The sequence below is a fragment of the Biomphalaria glabrata genome, chromosome 2, assembly GCF_947242115.1.
Source record: "Biomphalaria glabrata chromosome 2, xgBioGlab47.1, whole genome shotgun sequence".
Lineage (NCBI taxonomy): Eukaryota > Metazoa > Mollusca > Gastropoda > Planorbidae > Biomphalaria > Biomphalaria glabrata.
Genome location: NC_074712.1, coordinates 54,127,317 through 54,152,165, shown reverse-complemented (window position 1 = coordinate 54,152,165; position 24,849 = coordinate 54,127,317). Strand labels below are relative to the sequence as shown.

General features: G+C 37.4%; 1 protein-coding gene across 2 annotated transcripts in view; it reads right to left on the bottom strand.

Moving 5' to 3' along the window:
* The window catches only part of LOC106070379 (uncharacterized), a 53,756-nt gene that overhangs the window by 13,823 nt on the left and 15,084 nt on the right, over positions 1–24,849 (bottom strand). For both annotated transcript variants that reach the window (XM_056021456.1, XM_056021455.1), the window contains exons 2-3: positions 10,004–10,217; positions 2,107–2,238 (exon numbers count right to left, since the gene is read on the bottom strand). In XM_056021456.1, the coding sequence (XP_055877431.1) occupies positions 2,107–2,238; positions 10,004–10,069 (198 nt within the window). In that variant the 5' untranslated portion in view covers positions 10,070–10,217. The remainder of the gene's footprint in view (positions 1–2,106; positions 2,239–10,003; positions 10,218–24,849) is intronic.

The following is a 24,849-nucleotide window of genomic DNA, read 5'->3' as shown; positions in this document are numbered from 1 at the left end:
AAACTTCCGGGACAGTTAAGAAAAAATTAAGTACATTTCTTTTTAGTCTCTTCGGTATTTGAAATGACCTGTCATGCAGGTGGTCCTTTTTTTTATCACAAAGCTTATATCATCTCTGTCTGATACAAAGTTTGTACACGTTATTTCTCCCACACCCAATCTCAGAGCCAGTTGAAAGTTTGCACAAATTATTTCTTGTTTAATCTTAATCTGCTCAATCTTTTTATAATACAGATTTGAGAGTTATAAGTAAACCTTTCCATGCATCAGCGTTTAGACTTCATTCTATGTAATAGACTGAACATTTTTGGGTGTTTTTGCATAGACCTACATCTAACTAGATCCATTTAATTAATTTGCACTTTAAAAAAAAAGGGTTTTCTAATCGATGTCTCTATTACTTCTAATATACAGGCCAAGCGTTGAAAAGGATATGCAAGTGCTAAAGACACACAAGCACCCACCCACACATTGCTAAACACGTGACCAAGGTAACATATCCCGGATGACCTTGGTGAAGTCCACGTGTCTCTCCTTACCTCTCGATGTTGTTGATAAGTTTGTAACTTTGAGATGTTCAGCTTGGAGAGGAAGTCAATTGAGCTGATAGCCTCCCCTGTTTGTAACGAATGACTTATGAATGAATTGCGTAAAACACAGCTCTGATACTACAAGTTATTATTTAGCAACGGTCAGTCCAGAGGTCAGAAAAAAAAGTGCAAAGCAGCGGCGGAATGTCGTGTGGGTCAAACTGTGACGCCCGTGCCAGTGGTGCATATTGGAAATGGGAACTGTGTGTTGTGTGTTCGTCAGTATAGAACCATTTGTCTACTAAGGACGAAGCGACTTTGATAGGAATTGATTCAGGCAATGTCTACATGGTCAACGGTGTCCCATCCTCTTGTGCTAAGTCCTGACACACAGCCATACCATACGAATCTTTTGTGTTGCTTTCCAAGTTTTGCTCTTTTGGATTGTTTTTTTTGTCTGTCTGTCTGTCTGTCTGTCTCTCATTGTCTCTCACTTTCCAATTAGGACGCACTGCATCTAAGCATGTAAAATGTGTCCATCACTTAAACCTGCCCATAGGTTTATGAAGCACAAGCTCGCTCTTTGGCTACATTTAGTTTCAAATACCAAAGCAGTTTCATTTGCTTATTACTTTTTGTCCTGGACCCTATATTCCCGCCACACCAAAAAGCTAAACTCCTCCCACCTACGCTGTCTAAGGAGTATCCATAAGGTGCGTTGGTCCGATCACATACCACACACAAAAATCTTAAAGCTGTCCAACATGTACAGTATCAATGCGACAGTAAAAAGGTCATAACTTCGATGGGCGGGACATGTAATCAGCATGCCAGACAATCGCCTTCCCAAGCGACTTCTGTACGGGGAGCTGTGTGCAGGAAAGCGCTCACAGGGAGGCCAATACAAGTGCTACAAAGAGACTCTCAAGAGCTCCTTCAAAGAATGCGATATCGACATTCAGGGCTGGGAAGCACTAGCTCTCGATCGCTCCTCGTGGCGTGAAGCTGTGAGTCTCGGAGTCTCGAGATTTGAAGCAAGAAGAGTGGCCAGGGCGAAAGAGAGCCGAACCAACAAAAAGCTGAGAGAAGAAGCAGGCCTATCTGCAATTGACCTAACCCACCCATGCCAAGTATGCGGCCGGCTTTTTAAAACGAGGATTGGATTTTATAGTCATCTTCGAGTCCATAGGAAATGAAAAATGTGCTCATCTTCGACCACGAAGGAGGAGCTATACTTTTTGTGTGTTTGAAAATTAACCTTACTGACTTAAAGTAATAGAACTTGGATTTTGTTCTTTTCTGGGCCAGATAAGTCGCAGCTATTGACAACCTTAATACATAAATCCGATCAATGACGTAGCCACTATGGCGCAAAGGGACTCATTGCGGCGACTGCTCCCGGGCTCATGACTAATAGGAACCTTCAGAGTCAATTAAAAGTTTGGTTGGTTTTTGCGTTTTAGAATTAACACGAGCAACGTCGTGTACTTCTGCTAGTCACGTGATTTCTTTGACTGTCTATCCTATGACCTCTATTATTAGATCTCGTCTAAAAGATGTTCGTGAAAACGCTTACCTTGACGTAATTCAAATAAACTTTCACTATACAACTTTGGCAGCCATCAGATGACTTTAGTCGGCATACTTCATTTAAATAGCCTTCGCTGATTGGTTCAATCTGAACGTCACCATCTTGAGTCAAAGAAGTCTGCAAAGAAATGAATGTGTTTTAACTAGGCCTGCTAGTGTCATGAGTTCATGGCTTGATTATTTTAACTAAGTCTACTATTGTCATGAGTTCATGGCTTGATTATTTTAACTAAGTCTACTATTGTCATGAGTTCATGGCTTGATTATTTTAACTAAGTCTATTATTGTCATGAGTTCATGGCTTGATTATTTTAACTAAGTCTACTATTGTCATGAGTTCATGGCTTGATTATTTTAACTAAGTCTACTATTGTCATGAGTTCATGGCTTGATTATTTTAACTAAGCCTATTATTGTCATGAGTTCATGGCTTGATTATTTTAAGTGTATCTTTATACATTTACTTTTGCCTGTCTGTCTGTCTGTCCCTCTGTTTGTTTTTTTAGTATCCCTGTCTATCAAACTACACTTACAAAGAAGTTCGAAAATCACACTCAAAATACCTTGGTGGTCTGATAAATGTAGTGCTGTATTTACCTAGAGCAGTGTTTCCCAAACTGTGTTTCGCGGAACCCTACTGTTCCGTGAGGCCTGCATAGGTGTTCCGCGAACTACTGGGATAAGTACTAGTAGGCCACCACGTCAATTAATCTCTCAATTAAAAATTACGCAAAGTGTTCCGCTAAATACTAAGAATGTGCGAAGTGTTCCGCTAAATACTAAGAATGTGCGAAGTGTTCCGCTAAATAAAAAGCTTGGGAAACACTGACCTAAAGGTAACATAAGCTCTAGCTTAGGGCCACCAAAAGTGGCTTGAGGAAAAGCAAAGGAATAATTGCCTTATATTGATTACAAAGGGTCCCGTATCTCAAACAGTTTAGGGCCTTATTAAGTCTTTATCCGGCCCTGAATAGATGAAAAATGATCACGAAATCCCCTAAATGATGAAATAATAAAAGAAAGAAGGCATTTGGGGTTTTATTGTATACATTTTATAAATAATGTACCTAAAGTATAAATACCATTCTAGTAAGACCAGCGTTAGAATGTACATCGTTTGTCTTGAGATTCCGGCTGGGCGAGACACGCGTACAAAACTGTTCACCGTAATGACAGGATTTAGTCAGCTTGTCATTTTTCACTTGGTCAACCCTAGCTGTTACTTGCGGCGTATCGATCTAAGGTAGGATATCTAATAGAGGGGCATCCCAGGACGTCTATTGATTTCATGAGGAGAAACTAGGTGAGATTATATGCATTGATCTTGACACTGCTTTTGACTAGACACAAAATAAACACAGACCGAAAAAAAAATGCTACCCATAAAAAAACAAAGCAAATACTTCAAACAAACAAACAAACAAAAACCTATAGAACAAACCTAGAGCAATAGATGAAAGAAAAACAAAACAAAAGTATTCATTTTTCTCTTTTGAGCGTTTTTCTATTGACCCTGCGTCATTCTATCGGAAGGTAATACTGTCCCCTGGTAGTTGTAATCCTTAGTAATACAATCCCTATGTAATACTATCCGCCAGCAACACTAACCGCTAATAAAACCATCCTCTAGTAATACTATCCTCTAGTAATACTATCCCAGGGCAATACTATCCTCTGGTAATATCCCGTTACTAGCAGTGGAGAAAAAAAGTACAAAGGAAGGATAGGGATATTACTTGGGATATCTGAGTAATTGTAACGTCTGGTACTTTTAGGTTACCGCAGAAATGGGAGAATGTACTTTGTTACTCTCTTGAAATCGGTCTAGGGTTACCAGACGTCCGGCAAAAGGAGGACATGTCCTCATTTTTTGGGCTCGCAACCTCCTTCCAGCAGGAATTGGCCTAGATTATGAAATTGCCCGGCTTTTACTGTTGTATTTGTTCATACCATTATGTCCAGTAATTAGATTCATTCTTTATATCCAGCCAACCATGATACTAGAAAAGTATCATAAACAGTCAAATTAAATAAATACTTTAAAGCTTACTAAAAAAACAAAGCGTATCTAAGGGGAATAACTCCAGAACTACAGCCAAATATCTCAATACTGTAAAAATTATCTACATTTACTCCAGAAATACAGCCAAATATCTCAATACTGTAAAAGTTATTTACATTTTACATTTTTCGATATCAATCTTTTCGATATCAAGCAAAAATAAAAAATTTTAGTTAATTTGAATCTGTTTCTCTGCAATCCGGAGGATTTCCAGCTACCCGTCGCCTCAGCGTGGCCCTCCGGTGGAAACATCCAGAGGTGGATCTGGACAGGCTAAGAACGAGTAGCGAACCAGGCCTTCTAGCAGGTCTCCCTGAGTGAGCTTGTGTTTTTTTTTATCTCACTCGGGGTGGGGATGGAACAAGTAACCTGCAACCCAGTCCAAAAAGTCCGCCACACCGTTCCACAAAGGGGGTCGTCATCAGTTCCGGATTGCTGGATTGGCGGCCCTTGCACGGAATAGTGGCGGTTACAGTATAGGAATATGAGACAAGCTCCCCGCAGTTAGCGCTGTCCCTGACACTTATAGCGGGTGACTTAAGACTCGGGGACGGTGCGCTGTGTACACGGCACGGCCCGGTTTTACCAGTCAGTCAACCAATATGGCCGCCTACCGTTGGGTGCCCTCAGACAGGACAGGGGTGAAGAGCCCCATGTCCAGGCCTGGTGGTTGGATAAAAGCCTTTCTAACCATCAACGGGATAATGGCGCCTCCGGCGCCGATTCCCTACTGGACTTCATCGAAGGTTTCTCTGCAATGGTCTTACACATCATTACATCATAATCAATTCAGCCAGTACAAACACGTACACACATACTCCTTAACAACTCCTTCGTATAAAAACACTTCCAACAGACTTTCATCTACACCAGTAATAAGTAATAAGTAAGTATGCAAAGCGATCCCGGGGCAAGGTACTTTATTGGCGGCCCCCCCCCCCCCCCATTTTCCATGAACATCACATAGAAATATAGGCTTATAAATAAAAAGTGTATTTAATAATAATATAATACAAATAACCGTATAACTAAAATATCTACAAGAATTTTTTTAAAGTGCGGTGCCCCCTGAGGGTAACGCCTCTCTGCGTGAGGCGCCCCCTTGAGGGTGACGCCCAGGGCATCGTGCCTCCTTGCCGCCCTCTCACCACGCCTCTGATCTACACTTGGCATATTTGATTTTTAATTGAGTAGCATCTAAGGTGTGCATATCTGGTTTAAAAGAGACTTGACATCTAACCAGTACATGTCTCGTTTTGCAAATCTCTGCATTACCTCCCATTTTTTTAATCATACAAAACACACTGAAAACAAGACTTTTTTTTTTAAACCTTGTATTCTAAAATCAATAGCTTCCTTGAGAGATTAAATTGTAAAAAATAAGAAGAATTCAAATCACGTGGTCATTAGTTGCTTGTTGTTTGATATTTTCATCTTGTCTTCCTTTCAAATGTAAGACGAAAAAGCAACTGCAGACTTCTTGAGAATTTGATATTTAAAAAAAAAGCGATCAATATAATAAACTGTAGATTTGTTCCACATCTTTATGAGATGAAATGATTTTGTAATACCCAAGTAGGCTAAGACCTATGAAAAAGCTACAATCTTCTTTTATTTTTACTGTAGACGAACAATAAATGTATTTCAGTAAATTTGGTACTTCCTTAAAATTTTGATCTATTTGTAGTACACAGGAGTGTAGCGCTCTATAGGACGAATGTAAAGACTTAATTAAACGGATGGTCGCATTATTTCTTGACCTAAAATAGACCCGCCCTATTTCTTGACCTAAAATAGACCCGCCCTAGTTCTTGACCTAAAATTGACCCGCCCTAGTTCTTGACCTAAAATAGACCCGCCATATTTCTTGACTTACAATAGACCCGCCATAGTTCTTGACCTAAAATAGATCTGCCCTATTTCTTGACCTAAAATAGACCTGCCCTATTTCTTGACCTAAAATAGACCCGCCCTATTTCTTGACCTACAATAGACACGCCATAGTTCTTGACCTAAAATAGACCCGCCCTAGTTCTTGACCTAAAATAGACCCGCCCTAGTTCTCGACCTAAAATAGACCCGCCCTAGTTCTTGACCTAAAATAGACCCGCCCTAGTTCTTGACCTAAAATAGACCCGCCCTATTTCTTGACCTAAAATAGACCCGCCTTATTTCTTGACCTACAATAGACCCGCCATAGTTCTTGACCTAAAATAGACCTGCCCTATTTCTTGACCTAAAATAGACCCGCCCTATTTCTTGACCTACAATAGACACGCCATAGTTCTTGACCTAAAATAGACCCGCCCTATTTCTTGACCTAAAATAGACCCGCCCTATTTCTTGACCTAAAATAGACCCACCCTATTTCTTGACCTAAAATAGACGCGCCCTATTTCTTGACCTAAAATAGACCCGCCCTATTTCTTGACCTAAAATAGACCCGCCCTATTTCTTGACCTAAAATAGACGCGCCCTATTTCTTGACCTAAAATAGACCTGGTCCACGCTCTAAGTGGAAGGACGGGAGACGAAGCGAAATTTTCAAATATCAGAAGTAACAAATATTATCTAGAATCTTAATGTTTTAATAATTGTGTATGTGATTGTGTATATGTAATTGTGTGTGTGTGTAATTGTCTGCAATATCTCCGCCAAAGTACACCCTTTCATCTTTCTTTTTTATATAGTAAGGTCAGGGGTGGTGGCGGTGGGTGAATACCGTTACGTCTCAATGATGTAGTTCCCTAACAGTAGTATCCCCAACATAAGTCCTGCGTCAATCTGAGCTAAGTAGTGTCAGTGAAGTAAAGAACTTTGGACGCGTCTAATTTAAATAATTCATAATCTTCCTAATTTTGGGGGTTAGAATCTGAAGCACAGTAAGTGCTTTGCTTCTCTTACATTAAAAAAAATAAATAAATGTCCTCAGTATTTTTTAAATGTGAACGAATTACTTTAACCTTGAACTTAAAAGAACAATTAGAATGTATCCAGAATTGGAAACCTTAAAAAGTAGTTAAAGAAAATATTTTTTTTCTGTCAAAGTTATAAAACGAAGTTATCTTTATCCTTTTTAGACATGACGGATATCTTTGTTGTCTGGATTGTTTTCTGTCGACAATTAGTTTCTTGTTGGGACTTTTCTTTCTTTAACCTAGTAGCGGTAATAAAACTCAACAAAAACACAAACCAGTTGAAAGGTCAAAAGTTACGGAAGAAGACTTAGTAGTCCGTGCTCTTGCTTGATTTAGAAACCATTGCACCACACACACAAATATGTGTACACAACATGTTTATACACACACAAATATATGTACACAAAATGTTTATACACACACATATATGTGTACACAAAATGTTTATACACACACATATATGTGTACACAACATGTTTATACACACACATATATGTGTACACAACATGTTTATACACACACATATATGTGTACACAAAATGTTTATACACACACAAATATATTTACACAACATGTTTATACACACACATATATGTGTACACAAAATGTTTATACACACACAAATATATGTACACAAAATGTTTACAGACACAAATAAATGTACACAAAATGTCTACACACACACATAAATATATGTACACAAAATGTTTACACACACACACTTACAGAATTATTATATGTACACAAAATGTTTATACAAACAAGTATATGTACACAAAAAGTTTTTAAAAATATAAGTACACAAAATGTTTATACACACACAAATATATGAACACAAAATACTTACACAAACAAATATATGTAAACGAAATGCTTAAACAAACAAATATATTTACACAAAATGATTACACAAACAAATATGTTTATACAAAAGGTTTACAGACAAAAAATATATGTACACAAAATGTTTACACACACACAAATGTATGTACAAAAAAAATGTTTACACACACACACAAATAGTTGACCTTATTAAGTAACAACTGGAAAACATTATGATGAAAAACTGACAAGATGACAAGAACTAATGACATGTGGTGCCAGGCAAGACTTGTATGGCAAGATGACAAGAACTAATGACATGTAAGCCAGTGTCAGGCAAGACTTGTCTGACAAGATGACAAAAACTAATGACATGTGAGCCAGTGTCAGACAAGACTTGTCTGGCAAGATGACAAGAACTAATGACATTTGAGCCAGTGTCAGGCAAGACATGTCTGGCAAGATGACAAGAACTAATGACATGTGGTGCCAGGCAAGACTTGTCTGACAAGATGACAAGAACTATTGACATGTGAGCCAGTGTCAGGCAAGACATGTCTGGCAAGATGACAAGAACTAATGACATGTGGTGCCAGGCAAGACTTGTCTGACAAGATGACAAGAACTAATGACATGTGGTGCCAGGCAATAACTTCAATGACACCACCATCCGACTAATGTAAGGTCCTTAGATTCTGATAGGACCGGTGAGCAGAAATGACTGAAGAATGGACGCAACTTGCACAGGATTTTACACGTGCTCAACTGGACATTTCGTACGCCCTATTGGCCAACTAAACTTAGTTGCATTTACCTGATTATCAAACAAACATTAGTTGTCGGCCGACAAGTACTTTGTATATAAAACAAAATGTATTAATTAACACTAATTGATGAACTATTGGTAAATTCTTTGTATTGACGTATGTAATGTCATCGACTAGGAATAAGTGTGTGCAACAGTTCAACTTGATCCGAGACTGGGAAGTGGAAGAAACAAAACGTGTACAAAGCGTAAAAGGGTAATGAGTCCACATATACAGCCACATAGCCAAATAAGTAGCATTTATTTCCCCTTTTCGATACCAAACTAAATAATCAATTATCAAAAATTTGGTAAATTTTTTTTTATTGATTCATGTTTTGTAAGGTATAATAAATAATTGTGTGAAGTTTCAACTTGACCCGAGAAATAACGTGTACAAAATGTGTACCAAACAGACAGACACAGAGTGAGTTGATATAAGCTTGGTAGAATGATCAATACATTGGGCATTCTTTTCTATATAAGAGCCTGATTTAATAACTGTTTTAAATAGTAGACCAATACAAAGTACGTTTTCTATGCTAATTAAAGTTCTCTTCTTTTCATCTTCTCTCTCTCCCTCTCTCTCTCTCTCTCTCTGGTTTAGAATTCTCTTGTCTTAAAAAACAAAATATTCTTATTAGCAATCTAGTTGAGTGTTTCAGATTTTCCGCCAGCTAATCTTTAATGTTAAGCTGCTAGAGTTATCTTTTAGTGAATGAATGCAAAGGGAGGCTAGTCGGAAGAAAATGAACAGCGACAGAGAGGGGGGAGAGGGAGGTGTAGGAAAGAAAAGAGAGGGGGGGAGGTATAGTCACACGCACTTTGTCACAGACATACACACTGTCACTGCCTGGAAATGTCACAAGTACTATGGAAACCGCATTACGCGCGACGCCACGGATCGATAAGTTATTATGTAGCAAGATAGCCTTGTATTTCTGCTGGGTCTATAATGATGACATTGAAACCATTATCTAGACCCCCACACACACCATCCACCCCGGGGTACCCAAACACCCACACACCCTCCACCCAGGGGTCCCCCAACACCTACATCCGGCTGACGTCAAAAAAAAAATGAATGAAACGGGGGAAAAAAATGTCAACAAGCCTATTGACTTACAAATCTGAAAAAAAAAATTAAAATATAAAATTGCGTTTTTGTTTACTAGTTACTACAGTCTGGATCTATATCGTTTAGGGGTTGAATATCTACGGAGAGAGAGGATTGGTGTTGAAATTCAATGCGTTTCCATGATGAGACATTACTTACCAGTGTAGCGTCCTTGAGATTCTGTTGAACTGAAGTTTTGATCTTCGTTGCCAGCGCTTCATTCATGGTGAACTAAACGAGATGAATTGATTCTCTTGAAATGGGAGATAGTGTTTGTTGTTGTTTTTAAAACCTAGTCAGCGCCATTGCTGACCTCTGGATTGAATGTTGATGTCTTGTATTCCCCAGTTGTCTGAGCATCACTTGAAGGAATCTGATACAAAAAAATTATTTGAATAAAAATGTAAGTAAAATGTTTGACAAGTTTCGGATTCAGAGCTAAAGATAATCTGCTTCCTAGTGCAAACGTCCAACAGGACGATGGAGGATGGCAGCGGGCAGGGTTTGAACCCGGCACCATCAAGATGACCAAACGACAAAGAGAGCATCGAAACAATATCACTCACTATTTAATGGAATTTGAGATGGTGTGTTTGGTGGTGTGTTCTCACTAAACTTTGTCTAAATAAAATGGACATTCACTAAATAAAATGGACTTCACTAAATATAATGAACATTTACTAAATCTAAATAAAATGCACATTTAATAAATCTAAATAAAATGGACATTCCCTAAATATAATGGACATTCACTAAATAAAATGAACATTCACTAATACCATAAATAAAAATTGACATTTAATAGATTAAAAAAAAAATATTCACTAGAAAGAGTGAATACAAGCATGAAATGAACATTTTGCTTGATAAAATGAGCATTTACTACATCTAGATATTTACTGCATTAAATCATAAAATGGACTTTCAATCCACAAAATAGACTTTTACTTAGATGACGTGGACGTGGGCAGTCACTAGATAAACTGGACAAACACTGAATAGATTCAGCATCAACAAGTTTAAGTTTGGGGAATCGTCGAACAAAGTCTAACAAAGTGGACTTCACAAAGTTCTCAAATTGTTTACGGTCTTCATCTTTTTTATTACACCAATTCTATTACCTTTACCAGTGTTTGTTTGTTTTAAATATCAGCGCTAAATGCTTATCTATATTCACATCTTACAGCATACTGGCTGACCTAAAGTATGGGAACCCTTCATGTGACTAACCGAGAGTTGTTGTTCTTATAGTGTCTGGTATTGAGTTGTGTGTTACACAGCCAGATCTAGGATCTGTATAAAGGCATGTAGACAAATACATTTATCTCAACTTGTGGGAGTGTCTGGTTGCTGATTTTTGTATTTGTTATGTTCTGGGCTGAGGAGCGCGGTGGCAGAGTCGTTAAGCGCTCGGCTTCCGAACCTGAGGTCCTGGATTCGAATCTCGGTGAAGGATGGGATTTTGAATTTCGGGATTTTTAGGGCGCCCCTGAGTCTACCCAACTCTTTAGTTGGGGAAAGTAAAGGCGGTTGGTCGTTGTGTTGGCCACATGACACCCTGCTCGTTAACCGTCGGCCATAGAAACAGATGACCTTAACATTATCTGCCTTATTAATCGCAAGGTCTGAAAGGGAAACTTTTTTATTTTTACTATGTTCTAGGACAATTTTGTCCTTCTTACCTAGTGCTATTAAAGCATGATATAGGTTGCCTGAGCCAGCCAGGAAAACCAGTGACTTGGCAGAATTTAAGTAATTGGTAAACATGCATGACCGGATCGAAGCAAGAAAGCACTAATGAAAAAATGACAATTACAGTTCTAGGCAGCGCTAGAGAAATAATGTATAGATGACAGACTGGTGTGTATCCACTGGCTGACCACGGAGACCCGCAAGGGTGGACAAGTGTTGGACTGGCTGAACTACTTGAGTTTTTGACAAGTGCAACTTGTGAGAGTGTCTGGTTGTTGATATTTGTATTTGTTATGTTCTGGGTGGTGAAAGGAACCTTTCAAAACAGTAAGGACAAACAATTAGCAGTGCCGTTGGTTAGTCTTGAAAAGGTCTTTAAGAAATTGGAGAGATCGTATAGTGTAAATAGTATAGTTCCCCTTTCAGACCATGCGGTCTATATATATAGGCCATCTGTTTCTGAGGCCCAAGGTTAACTATGGTGTTATGTAGCCAGTATAACGACGAACCGCCTTAACTTTTCCTCAACAAAAGTCAGTTACCCATTAGAGCTGTGTGGTCTTATAGGCACCCTACAGATCTTGAAATAAAAAAAATCCCAGTCTTCACCTTCGGTTCGGAATCCAAGCGCCTTACCACTCAACCACCGAGCCTCTTCCAGATATTATGACAGTGCTCAATATTTCTTAGGGGCCCTAAGCTTTTGTTGCTTATAGGTTAATCCGGCCCTAAGAATGAGTTATGCGAAGAGATTATTTGCTTAGGTGTTATTTCTTTCATCTCAGAAACTCAGCATCTGACTAGCATATTCAGATGAGCTGGACTGAGGCATACACTCCTACCATATATCAGACTTTCAGAATGAGACATTCACCCTACTGGCGAGTCTTTGGTTCCGCCCCTGTCTTCAACAAAGCCATTCCACTAAGTCAATCATTCTTCTTTCCCCTTTGTACACAGCCAAATCAGAAACGATTTTTATTCGACAAATTCCTTCCCTTCGGCGGTGAATTTGCGCCAAGGACAGTAACTCGATGTCTAGCAGGGTAATTTTGCCTAATTCCACTCATTCCGTTCAAGACAGGACATGATTGCGTCCCCTATTGTAACATTTTGGTTGGGAATATAGATTTTTACCCATTTCTTTCTTTATTAAGATAAACATAAAAACGCAGTCTGTTGTATTAAAGGTTTATTACATGTGTACATGACGATTATATTACGGAATAATTGTTACGTAGAAAAGTAAAATGGGTATAGTTCTAATCATTGTTCTATGGAGGAAAGAGCAATGTTCGTCCATCACTAGAATGGTCTAACTATGAAGAGACAAATTTGATGTGTAGTGTTACCATTCTACTATTATGAACGTTTAGATATAAGTGTCCTTATAATGTATGAATATCAAGTTTTCATAGTGGCTATAGAATTTCAATTCGTTTATATTTATTGATGATTCAGTAGTCATGTATTAGACTAAGTTCACTGCTACAAATATAAAGATATATGATACGACACGACATGAGATATGTCACAACATTCGATGGTATGATGTGTTGTGATGCCGGGGATTTTACTTGAATTCAATAGTTAACAAAAATGACGATCTAGAATTACAATTGATGATTCTTTTGATAAAACAAAACTCTGGAACTTTATTTAAATATAACGTAAGTACAGCTTATGTACAAATTATAAATCAATGAGCATGAAACATATTACAAAGGCTTTTTAAACAGAGCTCTTAGAAACGTGTCTATCTACAAGGACTTAATATTATCGACTGACTTTTCTTTCTTACTACCGCCAATTCTCTGGCGCTAACCCTTTTCAAAAATGTCTTTGTTTAAATTCAAATCAACCAATATATTTCAAACATACTAATTATGTCCCTTGGGTAAATCCTGACTTGAATGTCAAGTGTCTAAATTTGAGGATTAAATCCCGAGACTCATGTCGAGGGCTTATATTTCTTTCAAATAAGAAATGTACACACAATTCTATAATGTAATCTGTGACATATTACCCCCCTCTCCATTTAGCATTTGTATGGTAATAGAAATGCTCATATGTATTAAAATTATTTAAATATACACAAATACCATACATGAAATTATAGAAAAATGGTTGAGGTAACATATGACAAAATAAAGTCAACTTGGAGATAAAAAATATGTAAATGCAGTGAATAAAATTATTGATGACTTTGAATACCTGTCTCACTATTCAAGTGGTTATGAAAATGAGACAATATCAAAAGTTGTACAAAGCATAATACTTGGATAAATTAAATCTTGAATTGAATAGGTTATGAAGCTTCATGATGATATTAAAATATGACATAACTCATTTGGTTAGTGCTAATGTGAAAATGTGTACATGGAAAAATATATTGCATATGAAAAATTGACATAGAAAAAAAAATGATGTATACATGACAATCTTCTGAAAAATAATACTCAATGTGAAATAAATCTCAATATGTGTGAAGCAATGAAAAATTCCAATTATATGTCATGTATCTGTAGTGTTATAATAGGATATATGCAATAATATTCGACCTGAAATAAAATACCTGAAATAAAATGCTCATGATTTAAAAATTAAAATGTCTGATGCATGTCATATGCAAAGATGCTGAAACATAATAAACAAAGTATCTTGAATGAGTGACTTTCCTCAGTGGGTTGCTTGGTGCTAAAATAAATGTAACATCAGATATAGAATACCTGTGGAAAAAATAAGTAGACAAATTAATTGATTAAGTACAACTGAATACTGTTCTTCCTTGACGAGTATGAATGATAATGGATCAAGTGACACTAAATATGCTATAGTACATATGTAGAGTAGAAATGTAAAGTTCGGAACCCTTCTGAATTGCCGACATGGATGTGCATTTTCTAAACTTGAAGAAAAGGTCTTTCAGTTTATGAAGCTGTTGTCTCCATGTCATAATAATTTCACAGATAATGTCTGATTGAACCGCGTTTGAGTTTGGTGAAAATAAGAACTGTCCGAAACCAAAACTCAATTTTCTGGTTGATGAACTTTGACGCTGTAGAACAATGGTAGCAGAATGCTTTGCATTAGAATGTTCAATAGAGCAATGACTGAACATGTCTGAGTTCAATCGGTCAATACGGCAATGTTGAAGAAGTTCATTTGTTCCTTTCTGAAGAAAAGTTGCCCCTTGAGTGGACGAAGGATGAAACTTGGTGTTGTCAATGTTATTGCTTTCTGAGTTTCTTTCAAATTGCAGTACTGGAAATGTTTCAGAAACACTGGTAAAGAAATCTGCATGGTCTGGAAACACTTTAATGTTCTTCACTGTTTGTAGTGCTATGTCATTCAGAGTGATGACTTTGGGACTGTCAATTTGATTTGATGCTGCTATGTCATTCAGAGTGATGACCTTTGGAATGTCAATGTTATTTGATGTTGGTAATGAAACATCTATCTCAGGAATGGGTGTTGATGATGTTTCTTCTTCCTCAGGAATAGTTGCTAAGCTTGTAAAATGTTCAACTTCTGCTTTGATGTCTTCATTATCTGTTTCATGGTAATGTTCAAACATATGAACATGAAATACTCTGGTAAACTTGTTGACATTGATTTCATAAAGCAGGTTGGAAATCTTTCTGGTGATGGTAAATGGACCTTGCCATTTGTAAAACAGTTTGTTACTGAAATCTGGTAACATTAATTTGACTTGATCTCCTTGAGCAAAATATCTTGATTTCATGTGTTGATGTAATATTCTTTGACTTTCAATGTTCTTGGTTGTAATGGCTTCTTGAGTTGACTCACATTCTTTCAGATGAGGAATACTTGTATGAGTGGTAGAGTCAAGTTGAAAAGTTTTTCTTTTGTCTGGTATAGCCAAAGTTGATTGAGTATAAGTTTCTTTAGTTTCTGCTTCTGGTTCTTGAGACTTGTCTTGATTGTAGCAAGAATTTTCAATGAATACCATAGTATTGGTAGATAATGATGCAGATGCAGTCTTATTCAAGTCTTGATGCATGAAGTCATCATGTGTGAAATATGACTTGTCTTGATGGACTTCAGTTTGACCAGTTAGAGTTCTTGTATCATTGCTAGAGACTCTGGGCATGTCGTCTTGTTCTTCAAAGTTCAACAATGGACATTCGGGAATTGGAGGTGGACTTATGACCGGTAGGGATGGGCTTGATGTAACTGGGGGTGTCCATGTTGAATGTTCTTGATTGTTGCTGGCTACTGGACTAGTAACTGGTTCTGTTGCATTCTGCATAGCTTGAGTAATTGAGGTAGCCATGTGATTATTTTGGCTAACTTGTTCAGGTGCCAAATGTTCTTGTTGTCTGGTCATGGATCTTGTCATTACTGCTAAACATTTTTGACCTTGCTCTATGGCATTTGTACATTCAGCAAGTTCTTGAGGAGTGCATTCTTTAACTCCTGCTATGTTTCCAATGATTAGGTCCACTGGTAGATTGGGTGTTACTAATGTTTTTGTTTGACCACTGAAGAATGGTGTAGTAACATAAATGATGGCCTCAGGTAACTTGCTGACAGTTCCGTTGAATGCGGTGGCTTGGACGTGGTTGCCTGTGAAACGGTTTGCGTGTACGAAGCGTTCATGTACTAATGTGGACGTGCTTCCGGTGTCACGAAGAACTTCCACCTTCTTGTCTCCTACAAAGCCTGGATAAAATTTGAGACCATTGGACTTTGCAATGACTGTCATAGTTGAGTGCTCATTGTAATAGCTTCTGTTTGGCATATATTGTGGTCTGGAGTCCTGTGAATGACTTCTGTAGCGAGGTTTGTTGTTATCTGGTTTATTATTTCTAGGTGCTTTGTTGAGATTGTATTGCTCTCTATTGCTGTATCTTTGAGTTGGTGATGTGGGTCTATCAAAATTTTGATTTTTGGAGACTGTCTGTTTTTTCCAACATTCATGAGTTTGGTGACCCTTTTTATGGCAATATGAACATTCTGTGGTTCTGCTGCGGCATTGAGACGTGAAATGCCCTAGTTTATGACATTTGTTGCATTTGACTTTGTCATCTGACTTAAATCTTGCATTTTTGTCTTGAGCAAAGCAGACAAAATTTTCTTCAACAGATGGTTTGACTGACTTGTTTGGATAGGCTGCTCTATATTGTCTGATGATCTTGGTTAGTGTCTGGATATCAGTAGGATTTCTCTCTATAATGTAGGATTGAATATCTTCTGAGTGAGCATGGGTGATGTTGTCGATAATAATATGTTGACGAAGAGCTTGGTAACTTTCTTCTATTTTGGCCATGGATACCCATCAATCAAACCACATTGACATATTAGCTACAAAAATTTGAGGATCATCATTTTGCTGTGGCCTTTCATTATAGAATTTCTTTCTATAGTTGGCTGAAGTTGCTCCGTATTGGCGCAGTAGAGCTTCCTTGATATCAGAGTAAGTGCTGCGTTCATTGATGGACAGTTGTGAGCAAATGTTGACAGCTTTGCCAGTCAAGAGGGTAAGGAGTGAGCTCGACCAATGTGCTTCAGGTAGACCGGATGTTGTAGCTATTTCTTCAAATCTTATGAGATACGAGTCCATATTGTCAATGTTTTCGTTGAAAGCCGATATTTTGTTCATTAATCTGTATTTGTCAAACATACTTGAGTGACCTTGAATTGAAATGCTTTCTTTATTTTCTTTATTTTGCCTTTCGAATTCCATTTTTTCTTTTTCATGTTGTCTTTGCTTTTCGGCGTCTTGCCTTTGTTTTTCAGATTCTTGCCTTTGTTTTTCAGATTCTTGCTCTTGATATTCTTTTTCTTCTTGTTTCTCTGCCCACTGGTCTGGCTTTGAAATTTGCTTTTCTTTGGCAAATTCTATTAATTCAAAGAATCGTTTTGTTCTAGCACTGGAAGCCATATTTAATTTTTTTGTTAGTTTCTTGTATTGGAGCAAAATGTTCGATATCTGGATTTTGGCTTTATCTCAGATATAATAATAATATAGATCTAGTGACAAAGTTCTTGAAGCCTCAATTTGCTAATAAATTCTTGACAGTAGACTTGTAGTTACTGGAGTCGTATGATTGAATATATAGATCTATTAAGCCGATGTAATTTTTACTGGTTTAACAGTTGGTTAAATCTGGTCTTCTGTTTACTTTGTGCTGCTCAAATGATTATTTACTGGTCTTCTTTATAATGCCAGTTATCTGATTTACTGGTCTTTTTTATAATGCCAGTTATTTGCTTTACTGGTCTTTTAATATTGCCAGTTATTTGCTTTACTGGTCTTTTAATAATGCCAGTTATTATGTATATTGGTCTTATTCCTTTTGCCAATTACATATAATAATAGATTTCGTGAGTTAGACGTAACTCTAACGAAAATCTTTATAAAAGAATTATCGATAACCAACTGACCTGTTAAACACAGAAATTCTGTCCTCCGTTAAATAAGAATGAAGTTCCTTTGAAGAGTTTAGAAATTGGTCCCAGATCTTGAATAAATTTCGTTAAAAGTTGTCCATGAACTTTTGTTAGTCGGAGAGTGCCAGATATGTCACAACATGCGCTGATGGTATGATGTCACGATGTGTTGTGATGCCGGGGATTTTACTTGAATTCAATAGTTAACAAAAATGACGATCTAGAATTACAATTGACGATTCTTTTGATAAAACAAAACTCTGGAACTTTATTTAAATATAACGTAAGTACAGCTTATGTACAAATTATAAATCAATGAGCATGAAACATATTACAAAGGCTTTTTAAACAGAGCTCTTAGAAACGTGTCTATCTACAAGGACTTAATATTATCGACTGACTTTTCTTTCTTACTACCGCCAATTCTCTGGCGCTAACCCTTTTCAAAAATGTCTTTGTTTAAATTCAAATCAACCAATATATTTCAAACATACTAATTATGTCCCTTGGGTAAATCCTGACTTGAATGTCAAGTGTCTAAATTTGAGGATTAAATCCCGAGACTCATGTCGAGGGCTTATATTTCTTTCAAATAAGAAATGTACACACAATTCTATAATGTAATCTGTGACAAGATACATAACAAACACGATAATAGTGAGTCGTACTTTTTAGCGCCCGCAGCAACTGTACGGGAGTTTTTATCTAAAATAAGATTTTTTTTTTTTCCTTTTTTTTTGGGGGGGGGTGAGTTGCAATGGGTACTTGACATTTGCTGGGAAATAAACCAAAGTGGCTGCGTGTACTAATCAATCACTTGGTTTGGGAGAATAGAGTAGGAGGCAATACATTTAGAGGCTAATGTGAAGCTAGCTAGAGAAGAGGGCAATGAATCGTGATTTGAACTTAATTTAGTTGCCTTTACTTTGGTTGATGTGGGTGCGGTGGCTGAGTGGTTAAGCGCTTGGCTTCCGAACCTATCGTCCTGGGTTCGGATCTCAGTGAAGACTGGGATTTTAAATCTCTAATGGAAAGTTGTGGACAGTAAAGGCGGTTGGTTGTTGTGCTAGTCACCCTGCTCGCTAAGTCGCTAACCGTTGGCCAAAGAAACAGAAGACCTTAACATTATCTTCCCTACAGATCACAAGGCCTGAAAGAGGAACTTTCTTTTACTACTTTGGGCGGTATGTGAGTCAACAGTTACTTAATAATACTTTACAATTACATGCGAATGCACAGAAGAACGTCGTTTAAGTCACTTGACACTCTCGTCAACGGTTAGTCACAGAAACATTAAAGCCAACTGTCCTAGAGACTGCTGGGAGACATTTCATAGCCTGCTATCAAAAACATTTCTGAACCTTTTATTTTTCTCCAAAGTATTTTCTCACCTCCTCCAACACACACACACACCAGCACGCACACAAAGACACACACACACACATATGCTTGTCCATAAATAGCTTTCTCCGCCATTGTTTCCCGTCCGTCCATCTGTCTGTCCAGCAGTCCACTCCAAGTTGAGGCAGACTATCTCCAGTTGGAGAAATGCGCTATTGTTTAAGAGACTTTTTTATACACGGCTCATACAATTCATAGTTCAATATTCAATTGGGCGAACCTGGTAGAGTTTTGAACCCATTCTAATTAGATTAATGAACCAAATACATAGTAGATTAATGAACCAAATACATATTAGATTAATGAACCAAATACATATTAGATTTATGAACCAAAACAAACATTAGATGGATGTAGTTCAGAACAAATAAGTGTCATTTTCAAACAAATGTGTACTTTTAAATTTGTCCCACATAATGTGAACACAAAACAACCTCGATACAAAATACATGTGTGACATCTTCAACAGTTTGAAATCGAAATAACACTCCAGGACATTTTTATTTACCTTCAAATCTTGGACTTTGAGCTGATATTAGATTTGGGAAGAATTCAAAATATACAACACTAGCCGGATATGACCCGCGGACTGCGGGCCCTAGTTTGCGTATTACTGATCAATCGGGTTGGATTTAGATGCGTGAAAACGGGTTTACCCGATTAGTCAAAAAGTTTTGCTGTTAAAAATATTTTAATGGAGATAAATTTAGGTCTTTTAGTATTTTTACGGCCCCTCGGTTTTGGGACGGACATTAAACCTACGCTACGGTCTCTGCCATAGTCTAAGGAACATTCATGTCAAGCCTGATCAAGATTGGTCAAACGGTTTTGATTTCTATGCGGGACATACATACATACATACATAATCCTTACATTGTGCTTTATATATTAGATATCCAATGAATATATGGAGGAGATACTAACAAACAAAATATGTAGCATATTTTAAACATACGTTTTGCCTGTTGCTAGATTCGACAGAGTAAATGGGAAAATGTTTTGAGTTAATTCAATAAAGTTCAGAATGTGAACAAACAAATATATGTGTTCAGAGTGAGCAGACATTGATGAAGTGGTCTCAAGAGAAATGGAGAAAGTTACGCAAATAAAAAAAGGAAACAACTTCATTTCTTCTTCTTCTTCATCGTTCTCATTGTTATGTTGGAGTGTTCATATGACTAGACCAATACATGAGATGAACTGCGCAGTGGTTTCCAAATCAGGGAGCTCTCCATATAGTTTTCTTTCTATTGGGGTGATTTGGGGCCAATGTCTTATACGGGCCTCTTGGTAGAGAGAGCAGTTTTGGAGGACGTGGTCGGCATTTTCTGGTGATACTCCACATGGGCAGATTTCACTGGTTCCAATTTTGAGCTTCCGGAACATGTGTTGTCGCATTCTGTTGTGTCCGGTCCTGAGTCGAAAGATTAGACGTTGGTCTTGTCGGGATAGCTTATAGTAAGCATCATCTTTCTTGTGTGGAAACAACTAATGTAAAAGTTTTTTATGTTTAGGATGATTTCAAAAGAATATATATAGAGAGAGAGGGAGATCGCTGGCTGATTGATTTACTGATTTATCGGTTGATAAAATCAAACAATATTTATATTCTCTTGATAGTCTAACGGGTTTTTTTTATTACAAAGCTTATAACAACTCTGTCTGCCTGTGTGGTAAAAAGTTTCTACGCGTTACTTCTACACCAGATCTCGGATAAAGTTAAAATTGTGCAAAATTGTTTCTTTTACCTCGCAACACAAGAATCAATTTTTAAAAAAATTAGTAAACTATTGGTAATAAATTATTTTCTTTGGTATCTTGAACAACAGAAAGAAATTGTATTTGACAGATGTGGTGGTATAAACTGAATTAGTCCCCTTTACACTTAGTAGAGAGAAATGTTTGAAACTAACAATAAATAGCTATAGACCTTCTATTTTCATAATCACTCCCCAGGCACAGTGGTTAGTTGGCTTGAGGAGCTTGACGACGCTCGAGCCCTTGAGTTCCAATTCAGGTCGTTCATCTCTTTTTATCAATGTATTTAAAAAGCGATCATAGTTCTATTCACCCACATACCCCTTCCTTCTCCTCCCCCCCCTCTCCCCACCCCTTACCGACTGGTCCAGGCAAGTGATATGATCATAGCGTATTGAGAGAGCTGAAAGCATGACATAGCGCTAAACAAAACCAATTGGTACAAACATTTGTAATCACAGATTTATTATCATTAGTCTACATCTATTACAAATGTGTTTACATGACTGATCCTAATTGATACAGCTACCCTGAATAAAAGCTTTGTTTTTTTTTTTTTAAGTATTTGTAATATTTTCTTGTTTGTACTGCAAACGTTCACAGTCTCAATGGGGATGTCTTCACTTTAGTAAGAAATGATGTTAAGACCTAATCCCAACACACAATCACAACATTATTGAAGACTTTCAAAACATTGGAAGAAGAAAACAGAACAAGCCTAGCGATGTATCATACGTGCTTCTAGCATAACGAACAAAACCATTCGATCGAATTAATGCATTAAATAATTAGCGTCATTAATGATGTGTAAATTTGATTTAACCGTTTTTGTTACTGTAATGGGAAAACCATAAGCCCCAGTGGCGTAGCTAGGAATTTGTCATCATTTGGGGGCCCGATAGGCTTGATTTTTTGGGGGGCCCCTGCATGTTGCATAATATTTAATATTAAATGTAAAAAAACACTCATTCAACTCTGCCTGCGCTGACTTGGTCATGTTCGCCGGATGGAGGACAATCGCATCCCGAAAGTCATTCTTTACGGGCATTTCTCGCCCCTATCTCCGTTAGTGGATGTAATCAAACGGACCTGGTCCCGGGTACCTCAAAACAGTGAACTTTGATATTGATCATATCCTTATACCGCACTATGTGGAAAGAGATGGTGACCAAGAAAGCTATGCACAGCGAAAAAACATGGGCTTCGGATCTAGAAGAAAAGCGTGCAATTTGAAAAATGGCTGGCTCCTCTACCGCCAAAGCAAAAACCGCCTTGACCTGCGACATATATGGATGGGAGTGTCTCTCCAAAATAGGGCTCCACAGTCACATGAAAGAGTGTTGTACGAGATGAAACATAGCCGTTACGAATGAAGGAGGTCAACAAAACAGGTTTTCAGTCTGTCTGTTTTTTTTTCAACTTAGAAACTTCTACTTTTGTATGGACAATATAAATACTTAAATACTTATATTGATATTTAAAATTATAGCACCTATTGTTGACCAAATTTATAGGTTTCTGTACATCAAACTCTTAAGCTTGCAATTTACAGTATCTTAGGCTCTGAGATATTACAAATAATACAAAAAGCCGTTTAATATTTCAGAGGTAAAAAAAAAAAAAAAAGCAAATGTCTCTATACCAATATTAAATCAATTGTTTCCATTGTGTTCGCGTGTTGAGATAACGCTCTATAATTACTATATCAAGGAGCTATGGCTTACTATTTTCTTCATAAAATAGAAACTGAAAATGTTGGGCAAAGACTAATGGGATGTGTGCCAGGGTGGCATAAACATGTTGGCCACCTACCTGAAATGTTCGAATCTCTGTGAAGATTGAGAGTGCTCGCTTTGTGCACTCTAGGACTTACCAGACACTCTAAAATAATTGTCTGCAACCTACTTTGCTAAACATTGATACTTTACATACGTAAGATACAAAAGAAATTTTTATTAGTCTAATTCCACAGTTGATCTTTGTTCCTGTACTTATTCTTACCTATATATAGATCTAGACTCTAACTCTTGATTAACTTCAGTAAAGTGAAAAAAATACATTGAAATAAGAAAATGTCTCTAGGGGAATTAATTCTGAACATATATTGATAGATCACATCTTGTCAAAACCTATTTGAAGAGAAAAGAGCAGATATGTCCAGTTTAAGTCTAGATAACATGCAGCATCATGAATTTTAATAAGTGGGGGTCCTGGGCAGTATTATTGTGGAGGTCCCTTATATATGCATTCTAAAAGCATGCCATATCTATGGAAAAAAAATTTACTTGTAAGATTAAAATAGCGTCTAACATTTTGATTCATTAAAATTTTTCTTTAAATTATTACATTTTTTGATAATGTATATTTATCAAATGTAGAGGCCCCCTTTAAAGATGAAGCCCTGTACGCCTGACCAGTCTTGTATTGTCGTGCATCTAGCTCTGTTTAGCACATCTCTAGAGAAAGACTCGATAACTTTTGTAGCAAGTGTTCAATTGTCGCAGTCTTATAACGCCTTCGAGACATTGTATCAGAGTTTCTGTTCATTCCAAACTAGAGAAGTGAGACATGCTTCCAAGAGTCGCGTTGTTAATCTATTAGTCTGTGGGACAACTGCACACAACATGAAAACATGTTTACTCCCCATGGCAAGATTCGCGTCATAAACGCTTGAAAAGCAAACTGGACTACCCTGCTCTCAACCAATTGGAGAAGCGAATGCGATGTCCGAGTCTTCATTTTTTCTAGACAACATTCCAATGTTGAACAGTGAATCCTAAAAGGTGTTTAAGTTGTCACTACAAGTTGGGAGAATGAATGTACCATGTGACAGACTACTCACTGACTGTGTTAGGGAAAGTGTTGGGGGGAGGTAGAGATATTACGTGTATAAGTAAACAGGAACATCTTTATTTCTAGACAGTCAAGTAGACTAGTATTGGTGTACATTTAGTATAGTAGAGAGATCATTGCTTCACGTTTGAACGTACAATAAACATACAATAGAGGACAATGAACGTTTGGGTCACGAAGCCTTCATCAGCTACAAAACAAACAAAAAAGACAAACAATTGACACAGAATAGACTTAAGTGAACCTATCTGTCCGATGTTGTTTTCTATCGACGCTGACAAGAAATGAGCTGCACTGGTGTAAAAGCGCGGGAAATCGGAAGAGGCGATGATGTCTGACAAAGAGAAATAGGAAAAGGGTAGAGTGTTATTCCCCATTTCATTTTAAATAAAAGTGTGTTGGTTGTTGATCCCGTCAGGATGGAAGGTGCTTAGGTGCCTGACATATAAATAAGTTTATTTTAAATTTGCAGATGGATGTTTTTATCATTCCATTGTTGTATAGCTAAACCAAAACGATGGCGTCCTGGTGTGGTCCGATTAACCAGATTCGACTGTACTTGCAAATCTTAGACTCAGATTTGGAAAGAGAAGTGAGTACTATGGAGATTATCTCATCACATGAACAGAGTGCAGATAAGCTCATCACATGAGCAGAGTTAAGATAAGTTCATCACATGAACAGAGTGCAGATAAGCTCATCACATAAACAGAGTGCAGATAAGCTCATCACATGAACAGAGTGCAGATAAGCTCATCACATGAGCAGAGTTAAGATAAGCTCATCACATGAACAGAGTGAAGATAAGCTCATCACATGAACAGAGTGCAGATAAGCTCATCACATAAACAGAGTGCAGATAAGTTCATCACATGAACAGAGTA